Below are 14,343 nucleotides of genomic sequence, written 5' to 3'. Positions count from 1 at the left end.
TAATGGCTTTGTCCTTAAACCAAGCGGTTGTGTTGGAAATATACAGACTTCCATTCACCAAGAATCCCAGATACGGTAGGGAATTGACCTTCTTAATTTCTTTTTTAGCTACAAACCACTTTTGATGGAACTGTTTCCTAGAATTTGTCAACTGAATAACTTTAGTCTTTTCTGGATTAACTGTCAGTGACAAGTCTTTTACATACTTGACAAATGCATCAATGAGTCTTTGGAGACCAAATGTGGTAACATCAAATAAAAGAAAATCATCTACTTAGGCCAACCATTTAATCCTGAGTCCTGCTAATTTAGGAGAGACCAGGCCAGCGGATGACAACGATTCTCCTGCATCTCCCAAGTACATGCATCCTTGTCAAACACCCCTGCCCACTGGAATGCTTTCAGAGAAGGAGCCCGAATGATTTAAACGTACTCCAAGTGTAGTTTCCGAGTACAGAGCCATTATCATTCTCAATAAACCCTTTGGTATGCCCCAAGATGCCAATTTGCACCACAATAGACCCCTATCTACTGCGTCAAAGGCGGCTGTAAGGTCTAAAGATGCAACATACACAAGGTTGTATGTCCCATTTCATGCCTGGGATTGTAGACAGTTCATTATAGTTCCATTTAGTGATGTACCCATATTACATCTAAATCCAGTCTGCCACTTTTTGAGTATCCCAAGTTCTGATTGCCATAATTCCAAATGTGACCACAAGATAGATGCAAACACCTTACTGTCCGCATTTAAAATTGCAATTGGACGGTAGTTTAGGGGATTGGACATGTCCCCTCTTTTAAAGACTAGTATGATGTATGCTGTGGACCAAGTACGAGGATACACTCCAGTCTTTACAATGTTCTCAAAAATCTTCTCTCCCTCTCTCCCCCTCTCCCTCTCTTTTTCTCACTCCCTCTCTCCCTCTCCCTCTCGCCATCTCTCTCTATCTCTCTTCCTCTCTCTCTCTCTTCCTCTCTTCCCCTCCCTCTCTCCCTCTCCCTCTCTCTCCTTCTCTCCCCCTCTATTTCTCACACTCCCTCTCCCTCTCTCCCTCCCTCTCTCGCCATCTCTCTCTATCTCTCTCCCCCTCTCTCCCTCTCATCCCCTCCCTCTCTCCCACTCTCCTTCTCCCCCTTCTCGTTCTCTCTCTCTGTCTCCCTCTTTCCCTCTCTCTCTCCCTCTTCCTCTCGCTCTCTCCCTCTCCCTCTATCTCTCCCTCCCTCTCCCTTTCTCCATCTCGCCCTCTCTCCCTCTCTCTCCCCCTCTCCCTCTTCCCTCTCTTTCTCTCTCTCCCTCTCTCTTTCCCTCTCTCCCTCTCTCTCCCTCTCCTTCTGTCTTTGTCTCTCCCCCCTCTCTCTGTATCTCCCTCTCTCTCCCTCCCTCTTCCTCTCTCTCTCCATCTCTCTCCCTCTCTCTCTCTCCCCTCCCTCTCTCCCCCTCTCCCTCTCGTTCTCTCACTTCCTCTCTCTTCCTCTCTCTCTCTCTTCCTCTCCCTCTCTCCCTCTCTCTCCTTCTCTCCCCCTCTCTTTCTCTCTCTCCCTCTCCCTCTCTCCCTTCCTCTCTCTCTCGCCATCTCTCTCTGTCTCTCTCCCCTCTCTCTCTTCCTCTTTTCCCCTCCCTCTCTCCCACTCTCCTTCTACCCCCTCTCGTTCTCTCTCTCTGTCTCCCTCTTTCCCTCTCTCTCTCTCCCTCTCTCTCTCTCTCTCTCCCAACTTTGCTGGAGCCACAAAAGCACTGATAAACAGCAGCAAAAACAGAAACAAAACACATAACTTGGTGTTTTTTTATTTATAAGACGTTTGTTATGTTATATTTTCTGGTCATCGTCAGTGTTTGTGCATACTATAACCAGCACACAGTGGGCAGCACGCAGTGGGCAGCACACAGTGGGCAGCACACAATATTACACCTGGCTTTGGTGCTCAGAGAAGAAACCGATACGAGCTGTAAATCGGAGTGTGACGCTTTCCAAGAAGAAAATACATCTGGGAGACAAAATATTGTGCAGGTTTGGGCACAAAAAGCAAAAAAAGGATGTTCATAATTGTGCTGCCAAATGAGTCGCTTTTAAAATGTGTAATGTTCTTTAGTGTGCATTGCAGTCTTAATAAGAACATTCGTGTTACAGAACAAAGCGCATTATCAAAGCTCAGAAGAACCATACAAACAATGTTCTGATAGGAACGGACCATGGACAGTCTGGTCTCTCACAATATCCCTCTAGGAGAGCGGAAGTGGACACATAGCCCGCATGGAGCTTTTCCTCTGCTTTGTATATAATCAATACGTGCTTTGGGAACGTGAAATGGACAGAGACATGTATATTGGGCAAATATGCCAGGGCTTGAATCACTAATTGCATAATGGGCAATGGGCTTGGCCACAGCACTTACCCTGATATTAACGTGCCTGCAACCATGAACCATACATAACAATCCGGACAAAATCAAGATTTCGATGCGAGGATTAAATGGTTGAACATGTATCCAACCCCAACACAAAGACAGTGGAGAGAATTATACACACACATATAGCACAACGATATTGCCTACCTGCAGTCTTGCACACCTGTTTCCATGCTGAAATAAAGATAAGAATTGGAGAGGTTAGAAAAACAAGTATAATCACAAACACTCAAATGTTGATTACGAACATGTAAGACCTTAACACTTACCTAGCTCTTTTATAAACGAACCTGCAGAATAGAAAACATGTATATATGTTTATAGCCCAACAATGTTTGTGATAACTCAAACTTGTTTCTCGTTTATACTGCATTTGTTCAATAGGGTTTCATAAATTTGCCTCTTTAGAATAGGAGATGATTAGGAATTCCTGGAGCTAGGCCAAGAACTCAGCAGAACATTAGACTACTTGGGAGTGCAATACCAAATGATGCCATGGAAAAAAAGCCCCACTTAATTGGCAGTGCAGAAAACTGGAATGATGTTGGCAAATTACACTTCTTAAAGACAATAAGATTATGTTTAAATGACAACAGATTGACAGAACTGGAAAAGCAACATTTCTCCATACTCGCATTTGAAAGGATCATATCTTTGTAGAACTTGTACGAATATCATCACCGCCTGAAAGCTTTCATAGAAACTTGCTATCTTATTTCAGGCAAAATGTGGAGTCAACCGAACAATAACATGAATTAAGATTAGCGGATCCTGCCTTAGCAGGAAAAAAAAAAGAGTGTGCATCCTTTTTAAACATTTAAACCAATTATGAATCCCATCACCAGTACCTGATGTAGACAGTCGAAGGCACGAATCCCATCCCCTCCTACCGATCAATAGCGTAGACAGTCGAAGGTACGAATTTCATCACCTCCTATCAGCACCTAATGTACAGTCGAGGGTACGAGTCCCATCGCCTGCTACCAGCACCTTATGTAGACAGTCGAAGGCACGAATCCCATCCCCTCCTACCAGCAACTAATGTAGACAGTCGAAGGTACGAATTTCATCACCTCCTATCAGCACCTAATGTAGACAGTCGAAGGTCCGAATCCCATCGCCTTCTACCAGCACCTAATGTAGGCAGTCGAAGGCACGAATCCCATCACCTCCTACCAGTACCTAATGTAGACAGTCGAAGGTACAAATCCAATCACCTCGCAGCAGCACTTAATGTAGACAGTCGAAGGTACAAATCCAATCACCTCGCAGCAGCACTTAATGTAGACAGTCGAAGGCACGAATCCCATCACCTTCTACCAGTAACTAATGTAGACAGTCAAAGGTACAAATCCCATCACCTCTTACCAGCACCTAATGTAGACAGTCGAAGGTACAAATCCCATCACCTCCTACCAGCACCTAATGTAGACAGTCGAAGGTAGGAATCCCATCGCCTCTTACCAGCACCTAATGTAGACAGTCGAAGGTACGAATTTCATCACCTCCTATCAGCACCTAATGTAGACAGTCGAAGGTACACCTCCTACCAGCACTTAATGTAGACAGTCGAAGGTACGAATCCGATCACCTCCTACCAGCACCTAATGTAGACAGTCGAAGGTACGAGTCCCATCGCCTCCTACCAGCACCTAATGTAGGCAGTCGAAGGTCCGAATCCCATCACCTCTTCCAGCACCTAATGAAGACAGTCGAAGGTACAAATTTCATCACCTCCTATTAGCACCTAATGTAGACAGTTGAAGGTACGAGTCCCATCACCTCCTACCAGTACCTAATGTAGACAGTCGAAGGTACACCTCCTACCAGCACTTAATGTAGACAGTCGAAGGCACGAATCCCATCACCTTCTACCAGCAACTAATGTAGACAGTCAAAGGAACGAATCCCATCGCCTCCTACCAGCACCTAATGTAGACAGTTGAAGGTACAAATCCCATCCCCTCTTACCAGCACCTAATATAGACAGTCGAGGGTATGAGTCACATCGCCTCCTACCAGCACCTAATGTAGGCAGTCGAAGGTATGAGTCACATCGCTTCCTACCAGCACCTAATGTAGGCAGTCGAAGGTCCAAATCCCGTCGCCTTCTACCAGCACCTAATGTAGACAGTCAAAGGTACGAATTTCATCACCTCCTATCAGCACCTAATGTAGACAGTCGAAGGCACGAATCCCATCACCTTCTACCAGCAACTAATGTAGACAGTCGAAGGTACAAATCCCATCGCCTCTTACCAGCACCTAATGTAAACAGTCGAAGGTATGAATTTCATTACCTCCTATTAGCACCTAATGTAGACAGTTGAAGGTACAAATCCCATTACCTCCTACCAGCACCTAACGTAGACAGTCGAAGGTAGGAAACCCATCGCCTCTTACCAGCACCTAATGTAGACAGTCGAAGGTACGAATTTCATCACCTCCTATCAACACCTAATGTAGACAGTCGAAGGTACACCTCCTACCAGCACTTAATGTAGACAGCGAAAGGTACGAATCCCATCACCTCCTACCAGCACCTAATGTAGGCAGTTGAAGGTCTGAATCCCATCGCCTTCTACCAGCACCTAATGTAGACAGTCAAAGGTACAAATCCCATCACCTCTTACCAGCACCTAATGTAGATAGTCAAAGGTACAAATTTCATCACCTCCTATTAGCACCTAATACAGACAGTCGAAGGTACGAGTCCCATCACCTCCTACCAGTACCTAATGTAGATAGTCAAAGGTAGAAATCCCATCACCTCCTACCAGCACCTAATGTAGACAGTCGAAGGTACGAATCCAATCGCCTCCTACCAGCACCTAAGGTAGACAGTCGAAGGTACAAATCCCATCGCCTCCTACCAGCACCTATTGTAGACAGTCGAAGGTACGAATCCCATCGCCTTCTACCAGCACCTAATGTAGGCAGTCAAAAGTACAAATCCCATCACCTCTTACCAGCACCTAATGTAGACAGTCGAAGGTACGAACCCCATCGCCTCCTACCAGCACCTAATGTAGACAGTCGAAGGTACGCGTCCCATCACCTCCTACCAGTACCTAATGTAGACAGTCAAAGGTACGAATCCCATCACCTCTTACCAGCACCTAATGTAGACAGTCGAAGGTACGAACCCCATCGCCTCCTACCAGCACCTAATTTAGACAGTCGAAGATACGAATCCCATAACCTCCTACCAGCACCTAATGTAGACAGTCGAAGGTACAAATCCAATCACCTCGCAGCAGCACTTAATGTAGACAGTCGAAGGCACGAATCCCATCACCTTCTACCAGTAACTAATGTAGACAGTCAAAGGTACAAATCCCATCACCTCTTACCAGCACCTAATGTAGACAGTCGAAGGTACAAATCCCATCACCTCCTACCAGCACCTAATGTAGACAGTCGAAGGTAGGAATCCCATCGCCTCTTACCAGCACCTAATGTAGACAGTCGAAGGTACGAATTTCATCACCTCCTATCAGCACCTAATGTAGACAGTCGAAGGTACACCTCCTACCAGCACTTAATGTAGACAGTGAAAGGTATGAATCCCATCACCTCCTACCAGCACCTAATGTAGACAGTCGAAGGTACGAATCCCATCACCTCCTACCAGCACCTAATGTAGACAGTCGAAGGTACGAGTCCCATCGCCTCCTACCAGCACCTAATGTAGGCAGTCGAAGGTCCGAATCCCATCACCTCTTCCAGCACCTAATGAAGACAGTCGAAGGTACAAATTTCATCACCTCCTATTAGCACCTAATGTAGACAGTCGAAGGTACGAGTCCCATCACCTCCTACCAGTACCTAGTGTAGGCAGTCAAAGGTACGAATCCCATCACCTCCTACCAGCACCTAATGTAGACAGTCGAAGGTACGAATTTCATCACCTCCTATCAGCACCTAATGTAGACAGTCGAAGGTACACCTCCTACCAGCACTTAATGTAGACAGTGAAAGGTACGAATCCCATCACCTCCTACCAGCACCAAATGTAGACAGTCGAAGGTACGAATCCAATCACCTCGTACCAGCACTTAATGTAGACAGTCGAAGGCACGAATCCCATCACCTTCTACCAGCAACTAATGTAGACAGTCAAAGGAACGAATCCCATCGCCTCCTACCAGCACCTAATGTAGACAGTTGAAGGTACAAATCCCATCCCCTCTTACCAGCACCTAATATAGACAGTCGAAGGTACGAATCCCATCACCTCCTACCAGCACCTAATGTAGACAGTCGAGGGTATGAGTCACATCGCCTCCTACCAGCACCTAATGTAGGCAGTCGAAGGTCCAAATCCCGTCGCCTTCTACCAGCACCTAATGTAGACAGTCAAAGGTACAAATCCCATCACCTCTTATCAGCACCTAATGTAGACAGTCAAAGGTACGAATTTCATCACCTCCTATCAGCACCTAATGTAGACAGTTGAAGGTACGAATCCCATCACCTCCTACCAGCACCTAATGTAGACAGTCGAAGGTAGGAGTCTCATCACCTCCTACCAGTACCTAATGTAGACAGTCAAAGGTACAAATCCCATCACCTCGTACCAGCACCTAATGTAGACAGTCGAAGGTACGAACCCCATCGCCTCCTACCAGCACCTAATGTAGACAGTTGAAGATACGAATCCCATAAACTCCTACCAGCACCTAATGTAGAAAGTAGAAGGTACAAATCCAATCACCTCTTACCAGCACTTAATGTAGACAGTCGAAGGCACGAATCCCATCACCTTCTACCAGCAACTAATGTAGACAGTCGAAGGTACAAATCCCATCGCCTCTTACCAGCACCTAATGTAAACAGTCGAAGGTATGAATTTCATTACCTCCTATTAGCACCTAATGTAGACAGTTGAAGGTACAAATCCCATCACCTCCTACCAGCACCTAACGTAGACAGTCGAAGGTAGGAAACCCATCGCCTCTTACCAGCACCTAATGTAGGCAGTTGAAGGTCTGAATCCCATCGCCTTCTACCAGCACCTAATGTAGACAGTCAAAGGTACAAATCCCATCACCTCTTACCAGCACCTAATGTAGATAGTCAAAGGTACAAATTTCATCACCTCCTATTAGCACCTAATGTAGACAGTCGAAGGTACGAATCCAATCGCCTCCTACCAGCACCTAAGGTAGACAGTCGAAGGTACAAATCCCATCGCCTCCTACCAGCACCTAATGTAGACAGTCGAAGGTACAAATCCCATCACCTCTTACCAGCACCTAATGCAGACAGTCGAAGGTACAAATTTCATCACCTCCTACCAATACCTAATGTAGACATTTGAAGGTAAGAATCCGATCACCTCCTACCAGGACTTAATGTAGACAGTCGAAGGTACGAATCCCATCACCTCCACTATCACCTATTGTAGACAGTCGAAGGTACACATCCTATCCCCTCCTACCAGCACCTAATGTAGACAGTGGAAGGTACGAATTTCATCACCTCCTACCAGCACCTAATGTAGACAGTCGAAGGTACGAATCCCATCACCTCCTACCAGCACCTAATGTAGGCAGTCGAAGGTACAAATCCCATCACCAATTACCAGTACCTAATGTAGACAGTCGAAGGTACGAATCCCATCGCCTCCTACCAGCACCTAATATAGACAGTTGAAGGTACGAATCCCATCGCCTCCTACCAGCACCTTATGTAGACAGTCGAAGGTACAAATCCCATCCCCTCCTACCAGCACCTAATGTAGACAGTGGAAGGTACGAATTTCATCACCTCCTACCAGCACCTAATGTAGACAGTGGAAGGTACAAATCCCATCACCTCCTACCAGCACTTAATGTAGACAGTCAAAGGTACGAATCCCATCACCACTTACCAGTACCTAATGTAGACAGTCAAAGGTACGAATCCCATTGCCTCCTACCAGCACCTAATGTAGATAGTCGAAGGTACGAATTACATCACCTCCTACCAGTACCTAATGTAGACAGTCGAAGGTACAAATCCCATCCCCTCCTGCCAGCACCTAATGTAGACAGTCGAAGGTATGAATTACATCACCTCCTACCAGCACCTAATGTATACAAGCACCAAATGTACACAGTCAAAGGTACGAATCCCATCACCTCCTACGAGCACCTAATGTAGACAGTCTAAGGTACAAATCTCATCACCTCCTAACACCACCTAATTTAGACAGTCAAAGGTACGAATCCCATCACCTCCTCCCAGTACCTAATGTAGACAGTTGAAGGTACAAATCCCATCACCTCTTGCCAGTACCTAATGTAGACAGTCGAAGGTACGAATCCCATCACCACCTACCAGTACCTAATGTAGACAGCCGAAGGTACAAATCCCATCGCCTCTTACCAGCACCTAATGAAGACAGTCGAAGGTATGAATCCCATCACCTCCCACCAGTACCTATTGTAGACAGTCGAAGGTACAAATCCCGTCGCCTCTTACCAGCACCTAATTAATACAGTTGAAGGTAGAATCCCATCACCTCCTACCAGTACGTAATGTAGACAGTCGAAGGTACGAATCCCATCACCTTCTCCCAGCACCTAAAGAAGACAGTCGAAGGTACGAATCCCATCACCTCCTACCAGCACCTAATGTAGACAGTCAAAGGTATGAATCCCATCGCCTCTTACCAGCACCTAATGTAGACAGTCGAAGGTACACCTCCTACCAGCACTTAATGTAGACAGTGAAAGGTACGAATCCCATCGCCTCCTACCAGCACCTAATGTTGACAGTGGAAGGTACGAATTCCATCGCCTCCTACCAGCTCCTAATGTAGACAGTCGAAGGTACAAATTTCATCACCTCCTATCAGCACCTAATGTAGATAGTCGAAGGTACGAATCCCATCGCCTTCTACCAGCACCTAATGTAGACAGTCAAGTTACAAATCCCATCACCTGTTACCAGCACCTAATGTAAATAGTCGAAGGTACGAATCCCATCACCTCCTACCATCACCTATTGTAAATAGTCGAAGGTACAAATCCCATCACCTCCTACCATCACCTATTGTAAATAGTCGAAGGTACAAATCCCATCCCGTCCTACCAGCACCTAATACAGACAGTCCAAGGTACAAATCCCATCCCCTCCCACCAGCACCTAATGTAGACAGTCGAAGGTACAAATCCCATCCCCTCCTACCAGCACCTAATGTAGATAGTCCAAGGTACGTATCTGTCAGGTTTCAGGGATTAAGGAGCAGGATAAGGAGAAAAAGACGTATTTGTCATGAATAAGTTTGGGAACTACACTTCCCAGTAGTCATTGGGAGGATGTGTAGTTCCCTGCACGCGCCCGGCACCGGCTGCAGGTAATCAGGAGGTGTGGTTAAAACGGCCAACCGCCCGTGCTCAGGTGCTGATGATTAATGTTGGAGAGCACGGGTGGTGGCGGTGAGGCAGCAGACTGACGGTGCAGCGGGCAGACCCAGACGCGGGTAACGGTGGTGAAAGCCTTTGGATCCAGATTTTCTTCAGGTCCGAGGCAGCCGTGGGAGGCACCAGGACAGCCAGTTAAGTGGTCCATATGTTTGCTGAAATGTGTGGAAAAGGATCTGCTTGTACTCGGGTCGCGGTGGTGATAGCGGCGACCATACGCTGAGTTGTGCTGCATTTCATTTGAGTCCGGATGTCCTCAGGAGGCGTCCGGGCAAGCAGTTAAGTGTGTGTTTTCTTAATATTGACACTCCAAGATTGGAGGGAGGTGGCACTCCGCACCTCTTTTCATTTAGACACGCTTTCACAAACAAGGGTGTTACATGTTTGCTGAACTTGACAGATAAGCATTTATTACGCCACAATTGAGTTTTGTGTTTAGGTGATGTTCCGCTGACAAGAGAGGCTCACGCAGGTTTCTTTGTGCAGACACACCCAAAAAGCCTCAAATAAGCAGATATGCCCAATATGTGCAGTGTTATGTTTCCATGTTCTGTGGCTGTTACATGTGTCTCAGTCATCAACATTCCATACCAGTTCTATGTGTGTGTGCCCATTCCTTGCGCAATGACATGTACAGAGTAATAAGAGGGTTTATTCATGTTGCGTTGCAATTAAGTCATAATCACCAACATCCATGTTCTATGTAATGTGCTGTTGTGCTTTCATGGGAATTGTGTCATAGTTTCTGTCAAGGTGTTAGGTCAGGGCCCAGTGGAGTATGGTGGGGTAGAATATTAGTGGTATTAAGTCAGGAACCGCTGGGTAGGTTTACTAGTGTGGGCGTTAGTTATGGCCATGTATGTATATTGTTTCTCCCTTCCTTACCTTTGTCAGTCCATCCCCCTTACCTAACTCCATCTTCCCCCCATTGGCTGCCACATGGTTTCCTGTATTTATAATACTCAGGCTCCCGTGCCAACCACAGCGGGAGGGTCGATCTATTCGGCTTCTGTGGTTCGGGAGAGGGGATTGATCTCCTCCTCCTTAAACTATTTGTGACAGAATTATCATCCCCCGATTTTGGGATTACTAAACCACCCAGGCCAAATGGAGAACCCTCCCTCGTTAGTGGACGTGCTAAAAGCACTGCAAGACATTCAGGTGGAATTAGTACAAGTCAGACAGGAATCCAACACACTTAAAAATCAAGTTCAGGGGTTAGTAGCACAAGGGACGCCATTAGAGGAAGCAGGATCATCTGCAGGTAGGGCAGTCACTAGATCACCCACGGTAATTGTCCAACCTCCAAGTAGTATGCCACTGGCAGCACCTGAAAGATTTTCAGGGGATCCCAAGAAGTTTATGATGTTCTTGACCCAGTGTCGGTTGCATTTCCTGTGTAAACCTTCAGCATTTGAGACTATCCAAGCTAGGACCGCATTTGTAATATCCTATTTAACCGGGGATGCGGCAGCTTGGGCTATGCCATTGGTGCAGAAGGATGACCCTTTATTATATCATTGGGACAATTTTCTGGCAGAATTCGGCCATTTGTTTGACCGTAGGGAAGTTTCGTTAACCCAAGATAAGGAACTATTGGCGTTAAAACAGGGTACACGATATTTGGTGTTGTATGTAACACAGTTTAATAGGTTGGTCATTGAGACAGATTGGCCCGAAAACAAACAGACAGTTCTGTTTTATCAAGGGTTAAGAGAAGAATTAAAGGATGCCATGGGACAGGTTGAGCCTCAGCCCAGTACCTGTACGGCCATGATTGATTTGGCATTAAGATTGGATCATAGGATGAATGAGCGCAAGGGAGACAGGAAAAAACCGAAGGTGGTACCTTTTGCAAGACTGGATAGAGGAAAAATAAATAGAAACAGTGAAGGAGAACCCATGCAGATCGGAGGGGTTAAAGGACCTTTATCGACAGCGGAAAAGGAGCAGAGAAAAGCTAATAATTTGTGTCTGCATTGTGGACAACCAGGGCATTATATCCGCACTTGTCCAAACACAACAAAAAAGGTTACGGAGGGAGAAAGGAGCAAGGCGGAATCGCGAAAAGGACCGGGCCGGCCTTAGGGGGAACTCAGGTGTCAGGCTCAGTGGTAGGAAGGTTCCCCACTTGGTTAGCAAATACTACACGAAAGGGTAATTCCCATTTGTATCTCCTGGTAACTTTATTTTTTGCATGTACTAAATAGGTGGTGTCGGCTATGGTGGACTCTGGTGCCACGGGGAATTTCATTGACATCAGTTTAGCTAGAAGGTTGGGGTTACCATTAAGAGAGAAGACACAGGTGGAATGGGTGCAGTCGGTGGACGGTTTCCCTTTCATTTCAGGGCCCATTTGTCAGCAAACTCAGCCTATAAGAATGAGGTGTGGATCAGGACACGTGGAGCAGATTGTACTGGATTTGATTGCAGCACCTCAGTTTGGCCTTATTTTAGGCATTCCTTGGTTAACACAACATAATCCAAGAATTGATTGGGTTACTCGAGAGGTCTTTTTTGAGAGTCAGGAATGTATAGGTCATATGGAAGAGGAGGTGGGCCCTGCTTTATTTTTGGCAGAACAGCCATCTGCATCCCAGGTTGTGGGTGCTGTGGGGATAGAGGTTCCTGATCAATACCGAGAGTTTGTGAATGTTTTTGATAAAGGAGGAGCAGAAAGATTGCCGCCCCACAGACCCTATGATTGTGTAATTGAGTTAGAACCAGTGGCCAAATTGCCTTGTAGCAGAATATATGCATTGACAGACACAGAAAATCATTATTTGCATGAATACCTGGATGATATGTTAAAGAAGGGGTTTATTCGCCACTCCACGTCACCAGTATCTTCCCATTGTTTTTTGTGCCAAAAAAAGAAGGAACTCTAAGGACATGCATTTATTACTGGGCTTTGAACAAGGTGACGGTAAGAAATAGATACCCACTGCCTTTAATTTCAGGACTATTGGATCAGATAAAAGCAGCAGTGGTGTATACCAAACTAGATTTACGTGGAGCATATCATTTAATTTGTGTCAAGGAGGGGGGTGAGTGGAAGACTGCATTTCAAACTAAGTTTGGATTATTTGAGTATTTGGTTATGCCTTTTGGTTTATGTAATTCTCCTGCAGCTTTTCAGTATTTTATGCAGGAAGTTTTGAGTGAGTTTTTGGACAATTTTGTGATTGTGTATAGTGATGACATTTTGATTTATTCTCCTTCAAAGGAGCAGCATGTGAGTCATGTGAGGGCTGTGTTGAAAAAATTGCAAGATTATCAGTCATATGTAAAGTTAGAAAAATGTGCCTTCCATGTTACCCAGGTGGAATTTCTGGGTTTTATACTGACTCCAGAAGGAATAATCATGGATAAAAGTAAGGTACAGGCAGTTCTTGATTGGCCCAGACCCCAATGTGTTAAGGACATTCAATCTTTTTTGGGCTTTGCTAACTTCTATAGACGGTTTATTACCAATTGTTCACAAACGGTGGCACCTATAACAAAATTATTAAGAAAGGCCACAAGGTTTTGTTGGAATTCAGAAGCTGAGGAGGCTTTTCAGGAATTGAAGAAGGCGTTCACGTCAGCACCAGTTTTACGGCATACTGATCCGGAGAAGATGTTTCAAGTGGAAACTGATGCATCAAATGTGGCAGTAGGGGTGGTACTATCTCAAAAAGATCTAGAGGGGGTTTGGCATCCAGTGGCTTACTATTCACGGAAACTCACTCAATGTGAGCAAATTTACTCCATAACAGATAAGGAACTATTAGCCATTAGAGCGGCCTTTCTGGAATGGAGACATTATTTATTGGGAGCCAAACACAAGGTGCTAGTGGTAACAGACCATAAGAATTTACAATACTTCAAGAGAGCCCATACATTGAGTCCCAGGCAACTACGTTGGTCTCAATATTTCAATGAGTTTAACTTTGTAGTGACATTCCGACCTGGGAAAAGAAACAGAAAAGCGGATGCTTTATCTCGTCAGCAAAATCTTGAGAATATGGTGACTGAGGTAAAACCTATAATTCCTGCAGAAAAGGTGGTGGGAGCTGTGGTGACTCAGTTATTAAAGCAAGTGAAACAAGAAATGAAGAAACAAAAGAATCTGAATTGGGGAGTGAATGATCCGTTGGAAACCTTCAGAGATAAGCTTCCCTATTATGATGGACGATTATATTTGCCCACTTTGGATTTACAAAAGAAAGCACTGCATTGGTGTCATAATTCACCTTTGGCAGGTCATGCGGGCAGTAAAAACACACAGACTCTGTTAGAGCGATATTTCTGGTTGCCCAATTTGGGACAGGATGTAAATAAGTATGTGCAAAGGCGTGAAACATGTGTACGAAGTAAGGCTGATCACACCAAGAAAGCAGGGTTACTTAAACCACTGCCTACTCCAGAGAAAGTATGGATGCATATATCTATGGACTTTATCACTGACTTGCCTCCGGATGATCAGTATGACACCATATGGGTGGTGGTGGACTACCTGTCGAAACAAGCTCATTTTGTA

The 14,343-nt window shown here is 45.4% G+C and overlaps 1 protein-coding gene across 1 annotated transcript in view; it reads right to left on the bottom strand.

The window, feature by feature from the left end:
- The window catches only part of LOC138489558 (E3 ubiquitin-protein ligase TRIM39-like), a 456,265-nt gene that overhangs the window by 151,400 nt on the left and 290,522 nt on the right, over positions 1-14,343 (bottom strand). Inside the window, exons 7-8 of the mRNA XM_069617283.1 lie at positions 2,679-2,699; positions 2,557-2,583 (exon numbers count right to left, since the gene is read on the bottom strand). Coding sequence (XP_069473384.1) covers positions 2,557-2,583; positions 2,679-2,699 — 48 coding nt within the window. The remainder of the gene's footprint in view (positions 1-2,556; positions 2,584-2,678; positions 2,700-14,343) is intronic.

This window comes from Ambystoma mexicanum, chromosome 9, assembly GCF_040938575.1.
Source record: "Ambystoma mexicanum isolate Mex_15411 chromosome 9, UKY_AmexF1_1, whole genome shotgun sequence".
In the NCBI taxonomy this organism is placed as follows: Eukaryota; Metazoa; Chordata; class Amphibia; order Caudata; family Ambystomatidae; genus Ambystoma; species Ambystoma mexicanum.
This window is presented reverse-complemented; position numbering and strand designations above follow the sequence as displayed.